The sequence below is a fragment of the Pipistrellus kuhlii genome, unplaced genomic scaffold, assembly GCF_014108245.1.
Source record: "Pipistrellus kuhlii isolate mPipKuh1 unplaced genomic scaffold, mPipKuh1.p scaffold_m20_p_1, whole genome shotgun sequence".
NCBI classification, from domain to species: domain Eukaryota; kingdom Metazoa; phylum Chordata; class Mammalia; order Chiroptera; family Vespertilionidae; genus Pipistrellus; species Pipistrellus kuhlii.
In genome coordinates, this window is record NW_023425404.1 from 25361739 (window position 1) to 25388968 (window position 27230).

The following is a 27230-nucleotide window of genomic DNA, read 5'->3' on the forward strand; positions in this document are numbered from 1 at the left end:
TCACTTGGTATCAATTTTATTTGCAGAGTACTAGTATAACTTCTGCCATCCTGGAAATTGTGATTAAAAATGACAGCTAATATTTTAAGCATTTCTGTGTTCTATTTTACTCATCTATTAAGATAAGTAATTACCTAATTCTATCCCAACCCATCCCCTACTCCCACACTGGGTAATCATAAACTGACATCTTGAAGTCACATAAAAGATATATTCCACCAACTGAGAAGACTTCTGTAGAAGTGGCCCTCTGTCAGGAACACCATTCACATTCTGCCTGACGACACATGCAGAGCACAGCTCGTATTGGTCCTCAGCCTCCAATAATGACATCCAAAACTTCCAGCTGGACAGATTAGGCTTTTTGACATGTAATTCACATTTCCCCCAACTTGATTAAGATATGATTGACATATAAATTGTATAAATTTAAGGTGTACAACATGTTGGCTTGATACACTTGTATATTGCAAAATGATTAGAACCATACCATTAGCTAACACCTTCATCATGTCACATAATTGCCATTTCTTTTTTTGTAGTGAGAATACTTAAGATCTACTCTCTTAGTAACTTTCTACTATCACCACGCTGTACACTAGATCCCTAGAACTTATAACCATAAGTTTGTACTCTTTGACAAACATCTCCCCATTTTCCCACCCTCTATCCCCGGGAACTATCACTCTGGTCTGTTTCTATGAGTTTGGCTTATTTATATCCCACATAGAAATTATATAGATTACTTGTTTTTATCTGACTTATTTCACCTTGCTGTGGCAAATGGCAAGATGTTCTTTTTTCTCATGATTGAATGATATTCCATCGTATATACATACACACCCCATCTTTATCCATTCATCTACTAACAAACATTTAGGTTGTTTCCATATCTTGGCTATTGTAAATGGTGCTGCAATGAACACAGGAGTGCCGATATCTATTAGAGATCCTTGAAATATATACCCAAAAATGGGATTGTTGGATCACGTGGCAGTTTTATTTGACATTTTTAAAGAAAAATTCACACAGTTTTCCAGTGGCTGCACTAATTTACAATCTCACCAACAGTGAACAAGTGTTCTGTTCTCCACATCCTTGCCTCTTATCTTTTATTATTATTATTATTATTATTATTATTATTATTGTCTAAAGTTTTATATATGTCTCCTTTTTCCCCATTTAACACCCCATCCCCAGCCATTCCCACCCTGGGCAAGCCCCCACCACCTCAATGTCTATGTCCATTGGTTATGCTAATATGCATGCATACAAGTCATTTGGTTGCTCTCTAACCCTCCTTCCCCTTCTATTCTTGTTCATTAAATTATGTCCATCATTATATCCCACATATGAGTGAGATCATGGGATATTTATCTTTCTCTGACTAGCTTATTTTGCTTAGCATAATGTTCTCCAGTTCCATTCATGTTATTGCAAATGTTAAAAGTGCCTTGCTTTTTATAGTGGCATAGTATTTATTCCATTGTGTAGATGTACCATGGTTTTTTAATCCACTCATCTGCTGATGGGAACTTAGGCTGTTTCTAAATCTTAGCTATGGTAAATTGTGCTACTATGAATATAGGGGTGCATATGTCCTTTTCTGATTGGTGTTTCTGGTTTTGGGGGATATAGTCCTAGGAGTGGGATTACTGGGTCAAATGGGAGTACCATTTTAACTTTTTGAAAAAACCTCCACAGTGGCTGTACCAGCCTGCTTTCCCACCAGCAATGCAGGAAGGCTCCTTTTTCTCCATATCCTTGCCAGTACTTGTTGATGATAGGCATTCTGAAAGGTGTGACATGGTATCTCGTTGTTTTGATTTGCATCTCTCAGATGATTAGTGACTTTGACCATTATGTCTTTTGGCCTTCTGTATGTCCTCTTTCAAAAAGTGTCTATTTACATCCTTTGACCATTTTTTGCTGGATCTTTTATCTTCCTTTTGTTAAGTTGTATGAGTTCTCTGTAAATTTTGGAGATTAAGCCCTTATCGGAAATATCATTGGCAAATATGTTTTCCCATGGCCTCTTATCTTCTTGATAGCCATTTTAAGAGGTGTGAAGTGATATCTCACTGTGGTTTTTATTTGTATTTATCTGATGATCAGTGATGATGATCACCTTTTCATTTACCTGTTGGCCATTTGGATGTCTTCTTTGGAAAAATGTATACTGTTCCTCTACCCGTTTTTTTTATTTTTATTAGATGGACCTGTTGCCATTATTGTTCTTACATTGTATAAGTTTCTTATACATTTTGAATATAAGCCCTTTATCAGATATATGATTTGTAAATATTTTCTTTCATTCCACAGGCTAACTCTTCATTTTGTTGATAGTTTTCTTTGCTGTGCAGAAGATTTTTAATTTTATATAATCCCACTTATTGTCTTTATTTTTGGTGTCAAATCCAAGAAATCATTGCTGAGGCTCACAGCAGGGAGCTTACTTACCCCCCTTGTATTTCCTCCTAAAAACTTTATGACTTTTAAATTTTACATTTAAGTATTTAATTCATTTTGAGTTGATTTTTATGTATGGTGTAAGACAGGAAACCAGTTACATCCTGTTGCATGTGGCTGGCCAGTTTTCCCAACACTATTTACTGAAGAGACTATCCTTTCTCAAGTACTTTCTTCATTGTGAATTAATTAGTCACATATGCATGGGTTTATTTCTAATCTGGGTTTTCATTCTGTTCAGTTGATCTTTTCTTCCTCTTCTTTTTGTTTTGTTAATCTTCACTGGGAGACTTTCCCATTGATTTTTGAGAGAGAGGGGAAGGGGAAAGAAGAGAGAGCAAAAAGCAATGATGTGAGAGAGCCCACATCAATCAATTGCATCCCACATGCACCCCAAACAGAGTGGGGAACCTGCAACCCAGGTACATGCCCTTGACCAGAATCAAACTTGTGACCCTTGGGTTCTAAGGCTGACGTGCTAACCACTTAGACACACTGGCCAGTGCTGTGCCTGTTTTTATGTAAATACCATCTGTTCTGATTACTGCAGCTTTGTAATACAGTTTACAATCAGGATGTGTAATGCCTCCAACTTTGTTCTTTCTTCTCAAAATTGCTTTGGCTCTTCGAAGTCTTTTGTGACTTCATATGAATTTTAGGGTTGTTTTCCTATTTCTGTAAAAAATGCCTTTGGAATTTTGATTAGGGATTGCACTAAATTGGTAGGTCACTTTCGAATCTGATTCACATTTAAACAACCAAAATGATCCCTGAGGAACCACTCCATCTAAGAAATGGTGGACATAAACCAAAACAGCAGAGGTGGGACGTTTGATGAGTGGTTTGTAGTATTCTAACGTAGAAGGCGGTGGCATTTAGAGGAAAGGTATAAGGTATACTTGCATGTTCCATGAAAGTATCTCCACTGACACTAAAGCCTTTAGCTAAATTGCTGAAAGGTCTTTCACACTGTAATTCTGTTTTATGGTGGTTAAAATGCCCAAGCAGCTTTATAACTGCCTTAGCGAACAAATACTGTTGAAACCTGCTTCAGCTTCAAACCAGCTGTGAGGTGACAATGGCTGATGCCACGGGAGTGCCAAAGACAAAAAAGAGAAGCGGCGCCCTCAGCAGAGCGCTGCCCACGGGAAGGTGAAGCACAGCCCTCCCTCGGCATCCTCACATTTGTCTCTCCACACCATGGCCCTAACCAGAAGATGAGGGGAAGGGGGAGGGTAGAAGCAAACATAAAGACACAACATTACAAGTAGACAATGAGAAAACTGAGTCCCAACAGATATTTAGAAACATGTCTATTTTCTAGGCGTGGGTTCTCCTTTACAGGGATTGTTACCAAAAATACCAGAAAGGAATTATGTTCATTTTCTAGACTTATTTACATCTGGCTTGCATGCATCCTCCCACCTGCATGGATGCCTAAAAACATTTTTATAGAAAGCTATAGATATATATCAAGGGAAAGCATTAAATTAATGAGCATCCAGTTTGTAGCTTTAGGTTTAATTCTCATCAGTGGGAAGTAAATCTCCTGCTTTCATTAGGACCATCACACCACACACTGAGTGCCGGGATATCTGAACTCCACACAGCTGGTCCCTGAATTCCAATAACAGAACTAACAATAAGTCCTTATTTTCACATATGTGAAGGACAAGATCATAAACACACTAATCCTCTACAATTCCCCACTGGCCAAATTTTGAATGCCAGAAATACTGTCTTTGGCGTTCACATGGCTAGTGGAGGAAGGGATGCTGGGAAGGTATGGGGGCCACTCTGTGAAAAATGTCACGTGCCAGTGTCTGGACTTGGGGCCATATCTCATACATGACAAAGAATGATTCAACCTTTCAACTGGATGAAGTGATGTCCCTGAGCAGACGTGGCAATATGAAGGAGAGGGCACTTCACATTACCTTAAAAGCATATGTAACACCTGAGTTAGTACATCTAATAGGCATGAAGAGACTGTGACCTGAACTGCTGTGGGAAATCTATGGACAGGTTTATCCATCTGTCCTTTCAAGAACCACTGCAAGTGTCTGCAAGAGGGACTGCAATGGAGTTGGGGAGGATGGGACATGGGGCCAATGCATATGTAGATTCCACAGGATGAGAACTCTCTGGAGGTGGAGATGCATTAAGGAAAAGGAAAGTTAAGCATAACAACAAGGTTCTTACTTATAGACTACAAGGCAGGCGGTGGTGAGACTATGAGGAAAGACAAAAAGTACTGGAGAGTGGGCTGGAGAGAAGCAGATTTGGGAACAGGGTGCGGAGACAGCAACAGATTCTGCTCTGGGAGGGAGAGAGGCAGGACACATTGGAAATGCCACCACTGCAGTGGGGATGCTCATGGTCAGGGAGGCAATAAAAACATCTTCACTCAGCTGTTTTGTTTTGTTTTGTTTTGTTTTTTAATATATTTTATTGATTTTATATACAAAGAGGAAGGGAGAGAGATAGAGAGTTGGAAACATCGATGAATGAGAGAGTCATCGATCAGCTGCCTCCTGCACACCCCCCACTGGGGATATGCCGGCAACCAAGGTACATGCCCTTGACCGGAATCGAACCAGGGACCCGTCAGTCCCCAAGCCAACGCTCTATCCATTGAGCCAAACCAGTCCCAGCTCAGCTGTGTTTTTATAAGTGCTTTTTGCAGCATAAGAGTCCACAAAGTTCAGAAACAGTGACACTTTGAGAAAAAAAAAAAAAAAGTGGTAAAGACTTTTATCAACTCTAGGCCTCAGTTTTATTTTTAAAAAACATATTTTATTGATTTTTTACAGAGGAAGGGAGAGGGAGAGAGAGTTAGAAGCATGGATCAGAGAGAAACATCAATCATCTGCCTTCTGCATACCCGCTACTGGGGATGTGTTTGCAACCAAGGTCCATTGCCTTGTCAGGAATTGAACCTGGGACCCTTGAGTCCCCAGGCTGACATTTTATCCACTGAGCCAAACCAGTCAGAGCCTCAGTTTTGTTTTTTTAAATAACTTTCATCTTTCAATTATAAAAGATAAAAATATGAATAAATTGGCAACAGATAAGTATCTATCATCACAACAATGGAATCTAAAAAGAAACCAGATTCACTCATAGATGCAGAGAACACTCTGAGGGTGGCCAGATGGCAGGGCGTTGGGGGATGGTTGGAAGAGGTGAAGGGATTAAGTACAAATTGGCAGCTATAGGATAGTCAGGGGGAGGAAAAGCAGGCCTGGGAAAAGTAACCAGGTGGAACTAGAGTCTTCCTAATGTAACACAGAAAAACCAGGCCAAACTTTACACCTTTTCATTTTAATAAAAACAGGAAGTTGACTTGCCTTTTAAAAGCTTATATTAATTTAAAATATATTTTGAAACTGGAAATCCCTATTCCTTATCAAAAGTGTGTTTTAAAATTCAGAAGCTCAATATAATGTTCAAAGAATACCTGTCATTGATCTATTTGGGATTAACTCATATGCACTTTTAACCTAGAAACTAAGTGTAATTCAACTGCATGTATCATCACAGGAAATGTTTTGCTGATTTAAATGGTTTCGTCTGTTCTGGTATGTATGATTACAGATTTGTTTGCAACTCCTTCTTTCCTCGTCCTTTTTCCATTCTTAAGATTTGAGAGAAATTTTTTTCTTTCTTCAGAAATATCTTTGTTGCTCCTTCTCTTTCTCCCCCACCCAAGCTCCTGCCCCCTCCCCCAACACTTTTTTTTTTTTATCATATAAAATTAGTAATGACTGCAGAAATCAAGGCTTTGGCAGAATGAATTCATCCTTTCAGATTAGATAATGGGTTAAATTAAAAACAGAAAGTTTCAACTGACTAGGGCCGTGGTCGGCAAACTGCGGCTTGCGAGCCACATATAGCTCTTTGGCCCCTTGAGTGTGGCTTTTCCACACACACACAAAAAAGGGCCTGGACGAGTCTATTTTGAAGTGGTGTTAGAAGAAGTTTAAGTTTAAAAAATTTTGCTCTTAAAAGAAATTTTAATTGTTGTATTGTTGATATTTGGCTCTGTTGACTAAAGAGTTTGCTGACCAATGGCGTATCCCAATGGAGATGGCTTCTTCCAACAAGACAATGGGCTATGCCATGGTGCTCCTATTGTGCAGGAGTGGTTTCAAGAACATGAGGGAGACTTTACCTTGCTTAGGTGGCCCCCACAATCACCAGATCTCAATCCAATTGAGCATTTGTGGGATGAAGTTAAAAGAGCCATTAGGCAGTTGGTTCCACAACCATCAAATATCACAGAACTGGACAGTGCTATTCATCAGGCATGGTGTCAGATTCCTCGTATCACCTTTCAACATCTCGTGGAGTCAATGTCAAGAAGAATCGCCACAGTATTGAAGGCAAAAGGCAGCCCAACGAAGTACTGATGGGGTTGTCATAATAATCTGGCCACTCAGTGTATATTTTCTATAACATAATATTGTTCAAGGTATATCTCCTATTACCATTTACTAAACTAATGTAAATTAAACTTTATTTTTGAGATAATATTGAGATTTTAATATTCACTATTACCACCTAAAACCATGGAAATCCCTTATTGGACTGTCATATTTAATTACCTATTGAATAGTTTAATTTTACAAAATTGTGTTTACCTTCAATCTGCCTTGAAAATATCAACTGGCTAAATTCTAAGAATTAACACATTAACAAGATGTTATTAGAAGTTAATGATATTCTTCAAATTTACCTTCAAATAAGTGTATTTTCATGTAATTTTTTGGATAATTTAATAGTTTTTCTCTTAGAATATTAAGTGAATATTCAAGTATTTATATGATATTTGACCCATCTGCATTACTAATACCATAGCTACCCATCCAAAGGCAAATACTTCATTAATTTAATTCTAATTTCTTAGATATGTTATTTAACTTGGTAGCATAGATTTGATATAAGATAAATATAAAAATATCAAGGACAAATATTAAGTAGCTTACTTGATTTTTTTTATGGCATTATACAGCAATAACTAAATATAGTAAGACAGTAGCAAATGAAAATATCCAAAAGTTTTTCTAGAATTTCAACTGAGGCAACTTTTTTCTCTCTAACACTAAATTTGCACCATCTGTACAAAATTCATAGTTTTCAGATAAATATTTCTCATTGAGACAATATTTATTAATTATGACAATAAAGTTTAATATGTCTCATATGTTGTTCCTTCCAACTCTATAAATTCCACAAAACCCATTATCTATCCTCAAGGTCTTAAATATTGCACGTTAAGTAAATTATTAAAGCATTTATTTGTGAAATGGTTGGAGCTATGTCAATAATGACGGAAATTTCACAGCCTTGATTTATGTTTTTTTAAAAGTTGTTTTCTAATCTCAATAGATATGTTTTGCAACAATCAGGACTAGAACATTAAATACCGTATTCACATAAAAGTAGTATTTTTAAAATCTTATTACCTACTTTAAGTCAGAAAATTATTTTAAATTTAAATTTAAGAATATCCTTACTAACAATTGGTCTGTTCAGTTTTTCTATTTCTTCATGATTTAGTCTTGGTAGCTTGAATGTTTCTAGGAATTTATCCATTTCTTCTAGGTTTACTATTTTGTTGGCATATAATTGTTCATAAAAGTCTCTTATAATCCTTTGTATTTTTGTGGTATCGGTTATGTCTCCTCTTTTATTTCTAATTTGATTTATTTGAGTCCTCTTATTTTCTTGGGGAGTCTCTCTATAGGTTTGTCTATTTTTGTTTATCTTGGTTTCATTTATCTTTTCTATTTTTTAAAAATCTTATTTCTGCTCTTTGTTATTTCCTTCCTTCCACTAACTTTGGGCTTCCTTTTTTCTTTTTTCTTTTTTTCTTCTCATTCGTTAAGGTACAAAGTTAGGTCATTCATACTTATATTTTTTGTTGAAGTAAGTTGTGCTCTAGTTTAGAAATAAAAATTATTTGTTTTAGGTTTGTATTCCTGTGTACTATCAAAAGATGTGCTGGGCTGCAGTTTATTACTGATATTTCCTTTTTTTCTTCTAAGATTCAGAATATCACGTTTATGATACCTAAAAGGGTAAAATGTATCCAAATGGGGGCTATGTCATCCATTACCACCAAGATCCAGGCTGGATAAACAGACCGGCAGTGAGTGCTTCAAAGGTAAACCTGACTACAGCCTACAAAATTAGCTTGAACTGAAGAGCTTACATTGAAATTTATATATTAATTCTATCACTTCGCACAGTTGCCATTACATTATTCACTGACTGATAAGGAAGACTTTCAATATCTTATCGACCGGGAGAGCCATTCCAGTACAAAGAGCTAAAGAGTAGTCCTGGTTGTACCAATCACTCTAAATAGCCCTCATTTTCCTCTAAATTGTCCTTTTAAAACCACTGATATTTTCCACCCTGAAATATGCCTACTGGAACTAAGTGATAATCAGTTACTATTTATAAGTAAAAATAACCCAAAAAAGGAGATTTCCATACAGCACAATCTAAAAAGGGAAAATCATGATGAAGAGCTTTCCACAGTAATGTTGCTAAATTTAAACCATGTTGTTCCCTATCAGGCACCATCATCACTACCATCATCATACCATTTACTGGTTATGTAAGAGCAAAATAGTTGCCCTGCATCATTAAAACACAAATAAACTTAAACTCTCTGTCATATCATGCCATTCTCTCCCCTGAGAAAAAAAATCCAAATTCTCCAACCACACTTACAAGAACTCAAGATCTGGGTTCTTTTGGCCAGTTCCTCCTTACACCTTACAGCTAACAGCTCACAAGCCACTTCTTCAGATTTTCCCCTGCCTATCCAACCTCAACTCTGCACCACCTTTTCTCACAGCACCTTATTCTTTTCCATCACTGTGTTTATTCACAATGTGTAGTTAAACATGTATTCACATGACTATTTACTGTTTATAGACAATTAGTTCCACGCAGGCATGTTTTCTTAACTGTAGTATATCTAATAGCTAGCATGATGCCTGGCCATAGAAAGAGCTAGCTAGACAAATATCTGGTGAGTAAATGAACAAATGAATAAATTGCTAAATACCCTATGGCAGTGGTCGGCAAACTGGGGCTTACAAGCCACACGTGGCTCTTTGGTCCCTTGAGTATGGCTCTTCCACAAAATACCATGGCCTGGGCGAGTCTATTTTGAAGTGGCATTAGAAGAAGTTTAAAATATTTGGCTCTCAAAAGAAATTTCAATCGTTGTACTGTTGATATTTGGCTCTGTTGACTAATGAGTTTGCCGACCACTGCCCTATGTATGTGTAATAGAAATGTCAAAAGTAAAACAGGATTTAAGGATTCTGTCTTTTAAAACACATTATGTAATAGGAGAAGTATCTTTGAGCAAATATATATATAACTAAAGATTATACAAAAAGATTACACAACAGTAGCACATACTTGCCATCTTCCTCTAACTTAGCTAGGACACTCGCATGCATGGAAAACTAAGAGGTCCCCTTTCCCAACTGCCACTACAAGCAGCAAAGGGGTACTCCCTGTTTTGCCCCAGACTGTGGGACAGAGGAAATGATTATGGCAGAGGGAGGAAACAACATAGTCACAGGCCAACGGTTAAAATTCTAGTAATGGTTACCACATCCTTCTATCTAGCTCTCACTTTTGTAACTCCAATCAAAGATGACCCTTTCATTACCAATATCAGAACTTTCAGAACTGACAAACCACTCTTGATAAGGTCACTCTGATGGGAAATGAGTGAACAAGAAAAAAAATCCAGCAGAGATTGGGAAGGGCCCAGAGCTACGGACTCACAAAAAGCAGGTGCCTAAAGGTACAGAGAAAAGGAATCTGGGGTGAAGTCAACAACATAAATGAAAAAGCCACGTGAGCTAACAACTGAGGCAATTAAGGACAAGCAAAGGGGCCAGATGTCTTGATGGAATAAGTATAAAAACATGTGGAATGAACTGGAGATTATGGTCATTTTCAAGGATCAATGGGAAAAGTCGAATGAAAGGAGCAGTCACTGTTAAAGCACTTTATGAACCTTGGATGCCAATGTACGTCTAAACAGGGATTGGGAAGAAGAAGAGATTGGCCTGCCCAGGCACTGAATCACTGAAATATGCAGGAGAGTGAACTGTAGGTCAGGGATGTCAGGAGTAGGGTTAGGACAGCTAATGTTAATAATGTAGAGTTAAAAAGAAAAGATTGAACTGGAAACAGAATAAGATTATTTCTAAAATTCACGAATGGGAAAAGATATATATATTAATATATACATATACACACACACACATATACATACACACATATACATACACACACACACACACACACACGACTGAAAAGAATATATTGATAAAGATTCAGTTAAAGTGAGGCATCTGAAGAAAAAACTAAATAGATAAGAGATTGTGTCAAGGGGGCCAACAGAGAAGGTAACAGCTGAAGTGACAGGGCAAAACTGCTCAGAAATAGGAATCTGAGAGGGAACTGTGGGGAGGGATATGTGACTAAGATGCTAGGTTCAGGTAGGATGGAATACTAAGTTTGAGGCCCTCAATCTATAGGCATCAAGTTGAATAAGATGCCTGAGGGAAATGCAACAAGGGGTGTTTGATGGGTTCACAATAAATATCTCTGGTCTACTCATCTCCCTTGGTCATGGTTAACTGCCCTAGACTGGGCCTATCAGATTCTCTTCCTTCAAAGTTTAAAACCTTTAAAAGAGATAGAAGTAGTTGGAGCCAAGTCACTTATAACACCCTTGAAAGAATATCCATGTTTACTCCTGTTGATACTCTAGTTTGAGAAAAGCCTAGTCAACTTTTCCCCAAATTATTAAAGGATAATTTTCCCAAACTATCCTTTAATAATTTTTCCATTTTTACTTTTTTCTTTTTAAGCTAGAATCATTGGTGTTTCCTATCACCAAAGGACCTTATCTGATTCAACATGGATTCTGCCTAGAGCCAACTCTCATTTTCTAAATGAGGAAACTGAGGTCCTGAGAATATATTTTTCCCAAGTTACAAAATGCAAAAGGGTTAAGACCAAAACCCAATTTGCCTTTACTACTAATAATGTGGGTGATACTTTTAAACACAGATTTAGAAAGACAACTACCAAAAGATTTATAATCTACAAGGCTTCAGGTAAAATGTAGGTAAAGATATGAAATATAACAGCTAAACTGAGCAGATGGAGATGAGTACTAAGAAAGAAGTGCCAATGATCTACCAACAGAACCTAATTTTCATATTCTATCATAATAGGAAGCCTGAACAAAGATTTACATAAAAATTTAAGAAAAATATCTGAAACTATTTTATTAATATAAAACCTGAGATTTAAAAAGGTAAATATAATAAAAAGGTACAGAGTCAGAGGAAAGAAAGATTAATGTCAACACAGAGAAAAAATTATAATGACCACATCTATAATACAAAATATTTTTGGCACTTATCCCATGCTTTAAAACATCTGTCTTGGTGTCCTGCACCAAATATTTTTGGATTATAAAATGCTTCTCATATTTCCTTGTCTTTTTTTAATTGTTGCTATTTCACCTCCTCCATTTCTCAGAATCTCTGTAAGCTGATTTCCTTTGTTTTTCCTACAAAGTGTCCTTCCCTTCCCCAAATTTTTACTTTATTCCCTCTTTCCTAGCAAAAAATCTTGCCACTAAATATTCGTCTTTCCTTTCCTGTTTCCTTGGTGCTTGATACTTCTTGTCTAAACATCGCTCATTAATATAAGACTATATTAATTGGTACATTATAGCAAACCCTTCCAAGGAACTGCTTCAGAAACAATCACAGGAGCTTTTTAAATAAAAACATTAACAAAAATGATCTGTTTCTAAGACTGAGTATAAATACCACATGTTCTTCTATGAAACCATTCATTCCTCTCTGAACAGTAAAAATGAGAATCAAGTCTCTTATTTGTTCCAGATGGTCCAAACCCACGATGATAAATGTGTACAACCAATGACCCATATGAAATACTTCAGGTAAATATAATTGTTTTCTAGAAAAGGAAACTATATTATACATTAAAAATTTTATTTAATTAAAAGGAAAACAGTCATAAACCTAACAGGTAGAATATGTCAACCAAAATGGAAACTGAGATTTTGTCCCACTCGTATATCAGAGAACATATAAAATAATCCTAAAAATTAACACTTTATTGACTTGAAATTTATAAGAAGACATATGTGTATAGAATTCTTTCAGCATTTAGCTCTGTGTACTTCCAATCTTTTTAAAAATTACACAAATTCAATTTCACATACACATATATTACATGAAAATACCCACTACTCTACAGAAGGAAAAAAACAAATTTTGATGTTGTTTATACCAAGATTTAACAAAAAAAAACACACTCTTTAGAATAAAGAATATCTTTTAACTTTCAACCACAACTACTCTAAATTGACATATGCTAGCTTCACTATAACCTAAAGCAGAAATCTTTAGGTTGTAGTGAAAATCTTGCCACTAAATATTCATCTTTCCTTTCCTGTCTCCTTGGTGCTTGATGCTTCTTGGGCAGGAGGGCTTTTCTCGACCCACACCCAGAGGACATGTGTCAAGTCTAGAGACATTTTCGGTTGTCACAACATTGGTGGCAGTTGGTGGTGGCTTGGGACTGATGTGCTACGAACATCTAGTGGATCAAGGGATGCTGCTAAATGTCATACAATGCACAGGACAGCCCTTCACAACCAAAAATTATCCAGTCTCAAAGGGTTGAGAAACACTGTCCTACAGAGAAATAAAATGGAAAGGACAAGGAATAACAAGGAATCACCATGAGGCACTGTCTGCTGAGCTCTTCCTGGCAGTGCAGGAGCCACCACCTACCTTGGATGCCTGTGGCGTGGATATCACGTGGACCGTGCTGGGTTTGACTCCATTAGCTTTGGCTCGCTTATAGAGAGCAAATCTACTTTTCCTCCGGCCTCTGTCTCCACTAGGTAAAGCACCATTGTACCTGTAAACAAAGATGAAAGAGTTCACTTATTCAAAAATTATTTTTAAAGTTTTAAGAAGAAAAGTTAGATGGAATCCAAGGAAAAAGACAAGAATGGTCATGAAGAACTGCCCATTAAACACCCCACAAAAGGAAAGGGCTGCAAAACAGACATCAGCTGTAATGAAATTCAAATCACTTCCAGAAACTTAATTTAGGAGTGATGTACAATGTAATTATAGGTTTTCTATTCTATAAAGTCAGACTCTTCAAATCTTTTTGGAAGGAGACAGAGTATAAATAAGAAAAGATAAGCCTACAGAGACAATATTAGTGCTGGCTCAATTCAGCCAGCATCGTTGAATGGACCCCAGAGAAACACTCAAGAAATATTTCTAAATGAACTAGTTAGAAAATAGCATACTAATTAAACCTCACCTCTCACTCCCAAAACATGTTAATGTCTGTAAGATCTTTATTTGTAAGAAGACCAAATTTAGTTACTTGCATTCTTATATGTTCTAAATTCTCTACCCTCATTCCCATTTCTATTTGAACCTTATGCTGTCAGGTTAGCCAAGAAATAGCTTGCAAAAATTAAACATAAAATATGACTCTACCAGAAGATGAGTCATAAAGTAATCCAAAGTAAAAAAAAGATTGTGTTTTAGTCCACAAACTATCCAGTAACTTTAAAAGTCACTGGGAAAATATCTGATATCCTTAAACAGATTTCCTATATTAACTAGAGGCCTAGATACTGGGGGGTTGAGGGGGTTTCCCTCAGCCCAGCCTGCACTCTTTCACAGTTCGGGAGGTCCTACTGATGGCCTAGGCCCGCTTCTGCAGGAGGCGACCAGGAGGCCAATCAGGGGATGATGCTGGCTGGTGTGGCCCTGCCCCACCCCCCCATCACTCCACCCCCACCATTGCTGGTTGCTGCTACCCGCGCTCCCATCCTCATCCCCTCTCTCTACCCATTGGCACACACCTTGGCTGGCCTGGCGCCGCCTGCTCACCAGCCTCACCCCTGCTGAATGGTTGTTCAGCAGTTCAGTTGATTTGCATATTATGCTTTTATTATATAGGATACCTTAAGATAATACCAGTGTTTACTCTTCCTCTCCCTTCCTCTATCAATAAAAATATATATTTTTAAAAAGACAACCAACACAATAACTGTCCGGTGTGAGTAAATAAAAATACATACGTACATACATACATACATACATAAATATAAATGCAGGATTGCAGGCAGCTTTCTGTTTTCAACTGTATTCTCTAACTCTAAATTCACCGCCCTTCGTGTATTCCAATCACTGTCTTAAGTTGCCACACTGACATGATGATTCTCTACCTCTCTCTTGGAAATTCTTTTCAAGAAGAGAATCCAAAGGTCATATTTACGTGATTAAGTATGACAGCTCCAAGGTTCCTTCCAAACCACAAAGGCAAGGACAGCACATCTGGTGGCCTGCCTCTGTCTTAACTCTTTTGCCTTTGCCATTGTCCACTCACACCCAGAAGAAGAGTATGGTGGCCAGTATGGCAGAGGGGGACATGAGGTCCACTGAGAACAGTAAAGGTTGAAATCAAGTGGTTTTGTATGTATGTTTTACAATTGGGTAGCTAAAGTATGACAATAGATCTTGATTTTCACCAGAAGTTATTCCTGCTGTATTTTAATATTACCATTTCCATCACAAAAGAAAGTCAGCTATATAAAAGTCTCTAGAATACAGAGATAATTTATTTCAAGTCTGTTCATATCCTTTTTCTGATGCAAGATCAGAATAGCATACATTATTTTTAAAAGATATGTGTGATTAGTAGAATGAACATATCCATGAGTAAACAACCATTAAAAACCCACTTTAATATTTTTTCATATTACTTAAATCAAGATGAGCATTCTGTATTAAGAGGAAAGTATAAATCAATTACAGCCAGGACTCTAAATAAAGCAGAAGAAATTTTCACCACTGTAGCCGAGGTAACTGGTACCAGATCTGGTCAGATTTCTCTCTCTCTCTCTCTCTCTCACACACACACACACACATACGACTCTACCAGAAGATTGCCCATAAAGTGATCGAAAGTAAAAAAAGATGAGTTTTAATCCTCAAACTGCCCAATAACTTTAAAAGTCACCAGGAAAATATCTGATGCCCTTAAGCATATTTCCTATATTAACTAGACCCTTGGCTCTCTGATGCATTTTCCTCTCAACTATCCTCTGGTCAAAAGAATCTAACCTAGTAAGAGTATGGCACACACATTTTAAGGATCTACTCGCAACAACACTATCCCTTTACTGCCCAAGGTGAGCCCTAACACCTGTGAATGAAATGGATGGGTCAGCACACTCTGCCCTGCCTTGGCTAGAAGTCAACATCTGGCCCAAGCTGGCCAATGACATCCTTATCCTGGAAAATACAAAAATGAGACAGACAACCTGCCCTCTGTGTGGATGGCTAGAGCTATAAAATGTAAGCAGGGGTCTGTGGGGATGTCACAATTTTTATGTCCACGAAGAAGCAGAGGAAGTGTAGGATGAAGCAGGTGAACAGACAAGTAGCAAATAGAGATGAAAAGAGAGGATCCTCAAAGGCTTCCATTGGCCCAGATACACTCTAACCCTTGTTCATGAAATTCTTTTTAGTTCCAGCTAACTCAAGTGGATTCTGCTACTTACAAATCGTACTTATTATAAAGGGAAAAAACAAAAACCAGAAATGTCAACCTTAACCTATGCAGAGATATTTTAACCGATGCAGATGATATTGTAGGTTAAGTGATATGCCCGTCTACTTATACTGACTACTTAATACAATTAGATCAGTGAAAAATCCTATTGGAAGTAACTAAGATAGCAGTAAAAAACCGAGTTAAGATGAGACAAGTTTCTAATTAGGTTAAGCGACATGGTCATTCATTAATATTTATAATGCCAAATACTAGGGCTACAGCAATGAACACTGAATTATACTTGTTGAATCTTCAATCCACTACTGCTTGATCTTTGCCTCCAAATCTGAAAGAGCATCTGGTCATGTGTCATGCACCTACCATTCCATCTGACTGTCTCCCTGAAGTCCACCAATGGCTCTCTCATCAAGGAATGCAGTGTGGTAAATCAAAGATAAGCAAATTCCCATTACTTATCCCACTGAGAAGTGAGTCTAAGCCCCCTCCTTAAACCAGGGCTGGCCATAATGACTTGTTTTCCACCAGGATGGGGAGGAAGTTAAGGTCGGAGACTTCCAAAGCCAGGTCTGGAAAAACTTGCAGTTTCTGCCTGGTTCTCCTGGGAGCTATGAGCTGCCATGGAAGAAACCTGGGACTGCCATGCTGAGAAGGGCATGCACGGGCATTCCAGTTGGAAGCCCCAGCTGCGTCCAGACACCCAACCACCCAACCACCCTAAGGTACCAGTTGTGCGCATGAAGCCATCTTGGACCCACTAGACTAGCCATTCCATCAGCTGACTTCCACCAAGTGACATCAGTTGACACCATGTGGGATAGAAGAATTGCCCAGCTGAATATTATCCAAATTCCTTACCCAGAGAATCAATAAATAAAATAGTTGTTGTTTCAAGCCACTGAGCTTGGCGTAGCTGGTTACACAGTAATAGATGTCTGGAACAAGTCCAACCCTTCAGCACAGTATCCCTCTCCCTGCTTCAGTCTCTCCTTCAGTCCCTGACCTAATTCAAGTGAAGCACTGTCTCCGCCCCAACACTATCACAGAGTCTTCCCTCCTCCTTCCTGCCTTCCCACTGTTGCTGCCGCTTCCGGCTGCCTGCCCTCAGCCCTCACAGCCACTGCGGCTTTGCTGTCCTGTCTAATTAGCATATTATGCTTTTATTATTATACATTATTATAGGTCATTGAACTGCATGCTCGCTGAGAAGTTTTCTATTTCTCTGCATTCCCCCTTCACTCTGCATGGTACCTTAAAACTGAGGAAAAGCTCAATAAAACAGTCACCATATTTGTATGAAAATGATAGTGGTATAAGGATCAAGACAGGAATTCTAGCTCCAATGCTTTTCCTAGCTAGTGCTGCAAGCTTACCTTAAGTGGGCCTCAGTTTCCTCAGCTACAAAGATAAACACAAACTTACAAATTCAGTTTTAAAGAGAGATTCCAAAACCTCTTGTAAACATTTCCATTCAAAATGGACACAGAAGGCATTTCATCCAACTAATTATCTGCATCCAGTGCAAGAAAGGTGAAGGCTGTGGTTGTGATTTTAACTACTGGCTACAGTTCCAAAAGGCTTTCACATCCTTGTGGCAGTTGATATGTGACCAGTATACCTCCAGATTGCCTTGCTCTTATCTCACGGTTTTCTAGTTTCCCCATACAAAATATTTCCCAAGGTGAAATATAAAAAACTTGTTTTATATCAGGAACATAGTACTACCCCTATACTCAAGATTTTAAGCTGTTCTTCTGCACAAGGATTTATACCCCTCATCCCCACCCACACTCATCCAGCCCTCTGCTGCACAGGTAAAGTGTGAAGGCAAGAGGGAGACCGTATCCTGGCTCTGCGTCTAATCTCATGTGTGACTTTGCACAAGTCCCTGAACTACTCAGAACCTCTTTCCATCCCCATAGAGTCAGAAGGCATAACATTCTACCGTTTGGATTCAGGAGCAGTGTGTTGTTAGAGATGAGGGCAAAGCTATCTAGATAGCTCAGGAGAGACCTGGAGGCTGATCCCAGTCTCAACAGCACCACAGTTGCCCTGACCCCTGGGCAATCACTGTTCTTTCTTATTCAGAATCTATGGACTCAGGAGGGTCACATTTCCCTACCTGCTTCTTCCTCCCAAAGGCCAACAAAGGAACATGCTCTCTACTCTCCCTAAAATAGGGGTGTCGAACTCAATCAGAGAAGGGGCCAAAATCTAAAATCCAGCCTAAATCGCGGGCCGAATGGTTTACTGAACAGTCATAAACTGTCATTGTGATGGAAACGCAGTGGAGTGCAGTGATGACAGCGTGGTGCGGGCCACATTGCAAGGCCTGGCGGGACGGATTTGGCCCGCGGGCCTTGTGTTTGACACATGTGCATAGTTTATGAAAAGAATATTATCCAATAGTTTGCCATTTGCTCCTTTGAAGTTTTCTCCATTTCAAATTGGTACTATCACCAAATCGCACAAGATCTAGTTTTTCTTTACTGTATTGAAGCTTTGATTTTTGAGCATTGCTAGCGGGCCAACAGCTTTTTTCATTGAATACTTGGAGGTACGCAATGAGTCAGGAATATGAAAGGCTGTTTCTGTTACTCTTAAAACATGTAAGACAACTACTTTTATTCTGCCGTTGGCTCCAACAGTCCAAAACACTTCTGATTAAGTATTTATTAATATCATATGAATGCTTTGTGTCAAAGAATTTACTTTTTACCTTATGGGCAAAAATTATTTTTTAAATATTACCCTGCAGTAATTTTTAATTCCTAAAAAAAGGGAAAATATCACATGAAGAGAAAAGCCCAAGAAATGGATCTGATACAGTACAAGATTTGTACAAGTCAAGAACAACTAGGTCGAGCTTTATCAGATCTTATTTTTGAGTTAGTAGTACTATCTTACTCCACACTTCTTTACACATTTTATCAATTATAAATGTGAAAAAAAGATCAAGTCCCACATATTCCTTTTCCATCTGTGCGTTCCACTTTAACCTGTGCTTACTTTAGCCTCTTGTCACCTAAATTAAAATGGTCAGGTGTATAAACTGAATGTTGTAGATTGAACTACTGGTCCCAACTCTATTCTTCACTGAAGACTTGCCCCCTTAGCCATGACTTAATCTTTACAGTTAATTTCCCTGCCCTAGACTTTGGGTGGGGCCTTGTGAGTTGCTTTGCCCAGTAGGATGTTAACAAATGTGGTCCAAACAGGGCCTTGAAATGTGCTTGGCAGTTGGGATTATCCTCTGCCTGGCACCTGTGCCACAGCCATAGAAAAATATGTCCCAGCCAGCCTGCCAAGGAGGATAAGAGGCACGTGGAGGAGGCCCAAACCACTTAACTGCAGTGGGAAGCAAAAACACTAAAGCAGACAGACACATCAACCAACCCACAGATTCATGAGAATAAATGATTATTGTTTTAAGTCATTGAGTCTGGAGATGATTTGTTACACAGCATCAAATGACAAAAATTAAATGATACCCTGCATTTCAAAAGCAAATTAACTTAAGAGACTTCCTCAGTACCTAAAGGCTTGGGGCTAAAGACACATACATACAGTATCAAATATATACCCATCAAAATATTATATAGAAGACTACTCTTTCATTCTGAAGGAAGAAGTCTAAAATTAGAGATAATTTCAAATGTGTCCCTTTTTAAATTGGCTATGAGAAAATAGGATTTGCAAAAGAAATTGTATACTTCTTCAAAGAGGGAAGTGAAATATAAAATTACACATTGCATTTTTCCCTTTCAATAAATCATTATGCCAATTAAAATTTGTCATCCCTCAAATCTATATAATGTATGTGAAAAGGTCTTATTCTCCAAAACACAATTTAGACATAAAAGAATTAGGATAAAGTTATTAAATATTTGGTAAAGCATTGATTCTAAACAACTTCTACTACAGTAAGAGGCCTCTAAAAAGTGAGCATCTCAGATGCTGCCTAAAAAAGAAAGCACCTTAAACTAGCATTGAGGCCATCATCTAATACGTATTAAGCTATGGGCATAGAAAATAAAGAACTTGATCATACAAAAAAATTTTGATTATTAGCCCAAAGTCTGAGTATTAAATTCAGAAATAAAAACTAGCATTGAAATTTTTTCTGCATCATAACTTACTATAATTAATCCTAACTACTTCTAATAATTATTTCCTAATCTCCTTTCCTTTTAAAAAATTTCATGGCATGCCTCTCTTACTACTCCTAAAAAAAAAATGGCACTAAATATATGCTTTACTAATGTTTATTTACTTTAAACTTTTAGAGTATGCATAGAGAATTTTTAGAAATTCCTAGAAATATGGACTTGCCAGAGCAAGCAAAACCAACTTTTGAACAGTACTGGCCAATGCCCTAACAGATTCCCTACTAAAAAGATATATAATTGATATTGTATACAACAATTGAGTCTTCAAGACAATTTAAAATATAAAACATATTTGCTTTATTCAATTACCTGTACCAGAATTTGGGGGACAGGGGGAGTAATTTTATACCAAATATAAATATTTTTTAATGAGCTACAAAGCATGAAGACATTCATGGCTGTATGTCATGTCTAATGATGTTATATATAATAGATCTACTCCCTTTCATATTAACTTTCTAAAGAAGATTTTTCAATTTCTACAACACCTACATATAACTAATAGCTTAAAACACAAGATTTTAAAAATATCTGAAATAAAAAGGTTGCTTTGTATAAGAACTGGTCCTTCAGTGCTACAACCCATATTATCAAGAAGTTAATTTGGGTTTGAAGCATTAAATCTCCAGCTGCAGAGAAAAAAAACCACACAAAAAAATACAAACCTTCGCATTCACCCTGAAAATACATTAACTTGTCAATAACCATAAATAATATCATGTTTACATGGATATGAGAATAAGTCAATAGCCATGTATATTAGTATAATATGAATTCAGGGGCATATTATCAATAATTTAAGAATCAGAACACATCAGAGCCTCCCCACCCTGCCACAATCTCCAAATTTACAAATTCTTAAAATATTATTTAAATTTTAATGAAATTAAACTCATATGATTCACTTCAACAGCCACAGGTGGACAGTGTCTACATGATGCTGTGTGCTAAGCTACAGAACATTTCCACCATCACAAAAAATCTACTGCACAATGCTGGTACAGATGGTCAAGCAAGTCAATGAAGAGGCACCTTCAAGGTCACACAGCCTATCAGTAGAAGGATTCTGAATCCTAGTGCAATTCTATCCTAAAGATTTCTAGAATTTGATGTGGATTAAATGTAGTTGGGCTACAGCAGAAGGCATAGGCCAGGGCAGTTATTGCTATGTATGTTACAGACCTTGGTTCTCATTAAAGAATTTATTAAAAGAAAAAAAAAGATTTCTAGAATTTGATAGTTTTGGTTACTGTAGCTCCTCTGAATAATGCCAAGGACTAAGAGACATTCTCAAACTCCATCTCTTGCTTAGAGATGTTTTTCTCTCTATCTGGTAATTAAGAAAATGTTCTACTGCCTTTTGAGGGAAAGGAAACATGCTGGCATCAAGAAATGTATTTTGCTCAAGGCCAAAGCATTTTCTCTAGGGAAGATTTTGGAATTCATAGTGCAAGTTCTGGTAAAATGTGATTCACTTAGAAAAACTCACTTTATAAACAACTTCTAAATTCAGGCTTAATACAGATACTTAAAGGGGATTTGATAAAATTCATCTGTTCCAGATTAATGTTTTTAGGAGCCAAGAATAAAAGAATATTTCTTTCCCATAAATTATTTAAAGGTAAAACATTAAAACATTTTTATTAAAAAATCAGGAACAAAACAAAAATGTTTCACCTGTTACATTTGTACTGAACACTAGTCTAAAAGTCCTAGCTTAACCAAAAACATTAAACCAGAAATAAAGTATATACACTACAGAAAAAGAATACACAAAACCAGTGTTATTGCTATAATAATTAAAATAACACATTACTTGAGAATAAAAGCCACAAATCAATGGACAGAAATAGACCTTAAGTATATAAAAAAAAGTAACAGAAGATGAAGGACCAGCAGTCAATGGGAAAGAAATTGGATTATTCAATTAATTGTGTGCAGAAACTAACCAGTTTCTTTGAAGGAAAAAAAACACCACCACCAAAAGCAACTATTGAGAGCTGCATCTTATATTCTACCACAAAACAAAATCTAAAATACTCAAAAGATAAATGTGAACAATAGTCATAAAACTAAAGAAAACAAAGTTGAATATTTATACTATTCCAGAATTAGAAATAAAGTTTAAAACATAAAAGCAATGAGAAAAAAATTACAAAGAAAAAGATCTTAAATACATAAAAGTCTGAGACTTCTTCATATTGAAAATTATAAAATTACACATGCAACAAAACTAGAAAAAATATTGCAAATATATGAGAAAAGCTAATTATCTTTAATAGATAAATGTTTTTACAAATGAAAGGAAAAACACAGACATCCCCATGAATACACAAAAGAAAATTAGGTAAGGAACGTGAATAGAAAATCGGGGGGGGGGGGGGGGAATAATAGTAGCTATTAGGTTTTTATAATGTTCAATCTAATCAGGAATAAAAAACATGCATATGAAAGCAAGATATCATTATTTTCCAATATAATTACCAACTTCTTTAAGTGCAACAGTACTCTATTATACAGCTGGTGAGAATCTTAATTGGTAATAATCTCCCTGCAACATAATTTAGCAACATACACCAACAACCTTATAAAAGTACTCATGTTCTTTGACCTGTAATTCTAATTTTAAGGTTCTATGCTCAGCACATAGTATTGAAATGCAAGTCAAGTTTTATGCACAAAGATGTTAAATTCTGTCATTATACAAAACAGTAAAAAACTGAAAATAACCTAAATATTCAATAATAATGGATTAAGTAGATAATGTAACACTACATGTGAAATCACATTTACCACAAATTCTTAGCAATGAAAAAGGATTAACAAAACAATACTACAACAAAATCTACATATGATATTGCTAATATGTTCAAAATATCAAATATTCATAGGAAAAATTGAAATATATAAGCCAAAATATTAACAATGGTTATTGATAGTATAATTATGTGATTTAATTCTTTTTTATATTTTCTATATCTTCTAAATGTCTATGTTGAGTATTTTAAAATGAGAATTAAACATTTTAAAAGCATGTATTTTGTTAAATAATAAGGTGGCCTCATTTCTATAATTTCTAATGGTATAGTAGTTCTCATTTCTGAAATAAGACCCAGAAAGAAAATCAACCCTTAGGGTGAGAAGAAAATATAAATTTATACACAATAGAAGGCCACAATGTATCTAAATTGTTAAACGGCTACATTCACAAATACCATTTATGCATGGATTATCTCTGGCAGACAAGCAGAACTAAGTTTTTCACAGCTGTCACTCTACAAAAAAACACTTTGCATCCATCATAGTTAGTATTTTTTAAATTAAAAAAAAAAACCCCAATTTTCTACTTCTACCAGATGTTCTTGATATGGATATAATTACTTCTTTTATGTAGAACCTTAGTCTAATTTTTAACTCATGTAATTTATCATTAGAGTACAAACAGACTTCTGAAAAGTGTAAATTTAAAATATCTCGTCCTCACCGGTTTGGCTGAAAGGATAGAGCATCGTCCTGAGGACTGAAAGATCCCAGGTTCAACTCTAGTCAAGGGCATGTACCTTGGTTGTGGACACATTCCCAGTAGGAGGTGTGCAAAGGCAGCTGATCAATAATTTTCTCTCATCGATGTTCCTAACTATCCCTCTTCCTTCCTCTCTGTAAAAAAAATCAATAAAATATATTTTTAAAAAATAAAATAAAATATCTCTTTCTGGATTAATTTCTAGAAGAGAATTTTCACCACCACCCATCAGGCAATGTCAGACTTCCAATGCCCTCACATGGGACCATCTTCCTGATACCTTCTCTCCAGATGAACATGTTACTGGGTTTTATATTTACACCTTGACTCTAACGACAAATAAGAGCAGAAATTTCAGTCACCTCACAGAATTAGCAGCCTAATCTGTTAAACCTTGAGGTGGGTCAGGACTCTTCCAATGCCCAAACCTGAATATATAGAACCCTGTTTTCTAGAATAGTTATAGTAGTAGTATTCACAAACCCAATAAACAAAAATAAAGAAGTTCATCTTCAAGAGTTTGTCAGGTGAGCTAAAGAAAATTAAACAGGTTTTTCTGCTATCACCTTTCTCAAAAATTTAATATGCTAATATGCCCTATGAATCTCCAAGTGGCAGATACAGCATGCAGTATTTCCCAATCCATTTGATCTACTATTCTATCATGGCATGTGCAGAACCATTTCCTAGAATAGTGCCCAAAGCAGCAAAGTTTGAGGACTGCCACGGTTGCTGTATATATAGACCATGCAGTCCACTGTGTTACTAAAAGATATGGGATAATAATGGCTTAAAGAAAAAAAGGAGTGTTAGAAATAACTGGACTGTATACTGCCTTTCCCATTAACACACAAATTCTCTAATTGACATCAATAGGAAGTGGATTTCAAGAAATGAAACCTCACTTTACTTTTTACTGTTATATATAAGGAAGAATGAATGTTATAATGATAAATTAATATAGTTATAAATAGAATGTTTCCTTTATTTCCTTAGTATATACATGACAAGCTACAGTAAAAGATCTGGAAAGGAAAATTTGAGAGGTCAAAACCCTAAACACAGCTCATAAACCTTCCTCACAATGACCCAAGGAGGCCTATACACGACCTGTGCAAGACAGGGGCCCCAAAGTTCCTGGAACCCACAGCAATTACAACAAAGCTGCAGCCACTCAGAAACCGCAGGCAGTGAGGTGAGCTAGGGAGCCTGGGTCTGGTTTTCCTCTCATGGAAGACTTTCATTACCCCCCAGTCCTCACTCTCCCTGCTTCCTTTTAATAAAATAATAGTCATAATCACTGATGTTTCAATAATGCTTCCTTTGTACCAGGTACTGTCCTGAATGCTTTACATGTATTAGCTTACTGTAATCATCACCATATCTTATTATTCCATTTTAAAGATAAAAAATAGACACAAAATTGTTAAGCAATTTTCCCAATGTCTTACAGTTATTGGGTGGCAGAACTCTTAACTAGTCCCTAAGGGGGAAGTCCTGTAAATTCCCCTTGCAGCTAGGTGTGACTCGTTAGGACAGTGGCACAGTGGACAATGGAACAGCACCACAAGTGATGCATACAACTTCTGGCTCCTTTCCTTAAAAATAAAACCACTTACCCTGACCTTGCTCTTCCCTGAGCGCTGGAACACATACAGGAGACCGAACAGCTTATACTATGTGAGTGAGACCAACTTTCTGAGAGTAACAACATGAAAGAAACCTGGATTCCTGAATGACCCTGTGGACTACAGCAATCGTGGATTGCTCAATGTTGGATATTCCATGAGAGAGGAAATGTCTATTAAATTTCAGCCTTATTTTTTGGGTTATTTGGAGAAGATCTTTGTTAAAAGAAACTTAACATCATTTTATTTAAGCCCCAAACTTGCTTTGTCTTCTAAAATAAACTCTACTAATACCGGTAATTTGTTTCTTAATGCTTCTTAGCTTCAGTCTAGATAATAACTAAAACTTATTAAATGCCTACTTAACACCATTCTAAGCACTTTACATGAATTAACTCACATGATCTTCTTAGTTCTATGGGGAAGGCCCTATGAATATTTTTATCTAATAGATGAGAAAATGAGGCATTGGTTAAGCAATCTGTCCACAATCACAGAGCTGAGATGAAAACCCAAACATTGACTTAATGTCCTCACTGAACAGGTACATTCCAATGGTTGAGGTATTATCAAGTTCATGTAACATGTTCAGCAAGTTCAGTCCCTTGAGAAATGAATAACGCTTACATACAAACAGATCAGTGTAAATAACAAAGCACCAGGGATGAAATGCCTGGGGCCAGTTAAGTATAGGGTAAACAACAGTCTAAAGAGAGTTCAGAAAGAAATGCATTGGATAGGAAATAAAAATTCACAGTAGGTGGGGAGGGGGCAAGAAGCAGCAGAGGGGCTGTATATGCAAAGGCCATGTGACATGTGAGCTCTCAGGGTGGACAAAGATGTGTCAAAGGGGCTCCTCAGAGTACTGTGCTGGGAGTGGGCAGACAACACCCCCAGAAAACTGGTCAGCAGAACCCAGTTACCCTCAACCTCATTTTCACTTTTTCTTTCTAAGCTCCAGCTGTAAACACAAAAAGATGAGCTCATCTGTCATTTCCTTAAGTTCTAAACATCCAAGAGGCAAAATCATTTTATCTTTTAGACTTCAGCTTCGTATGTATAAAGTTCTATCAGATTTCTCAGGATCTAAGGTTGAGGAACCTTGGACATCACCTGGTCCAGACTCTCCACTGCCATTAAGAGTCCACTCTGTTATCCCTGAGACAAAGGCCTCATTAGCCATCCATACTGAAACTTGGCCACAGAGAAGGCAAGTACCTAATTCCAAAATTCATTAATAAATACTCCACTATGCAGTATTACATCAGATATAGAGTTATCTGGAAAAATACTTAAAATAGGGAAAGAACGAAAGGGTAAGAGATAATTAATGGGATCAATTATAAGATTATATTGGATCAATCAATATGATATGGCACTCATTAAAATCCATCTTCATTCTTAAACTCTGTTTAAATTAATTTCTTTACTTTGGTTATCCATGGGGAAATGGTTTCTTTCAAGTTGGCATTTTGGCACTTAACACCGAATCTTAATGTTAACCACCACACACACTTGACAGTTACATAGTGCTTTCTGCCAGGGACATAATCCCCATAATATTTCCTCCTTAAACTGTTTTGCTTTTGAGGAGATCAAAGCACTTTACGATATTTACCCTTACACCTGCCTTCAGAAGGAAGATAGCAAGCATAATTATAAAGGTCTGTTTTAAAGTTTCTTCTTAATAACAATATTGGTAATGACTATCCCATAGATTTCTCAAAAAAAAAAAAAAAA

General features: G+C 36.8%; 1 protein-coding gene across 2 annotated transcripts in view; it reads right to left on the reverse strand.

Annotated features, from left to right (window-relative positions):
• Nucleotides 1–27230, reverse strand: part of PELI2 (pellino E3 ubiquitin protein ligase family member 2) — a 149824-nt gene that overhangs the window by 86804 nt on the left and 35790 nt on the right. For both annotated transcript variants that reach the window (XM_036435829.2, XM_036435822.2), the window contains exon 2: nucleotides 13356–13485. In XM_036435829.2, coding sequence (XP_036291722.1) covers nucleotides 13356–13485 — 130 coding nt within the window. The remainder of the gene's footprint in view (nucleotides 1–13355; nucleotides 13486–27230) is intronic.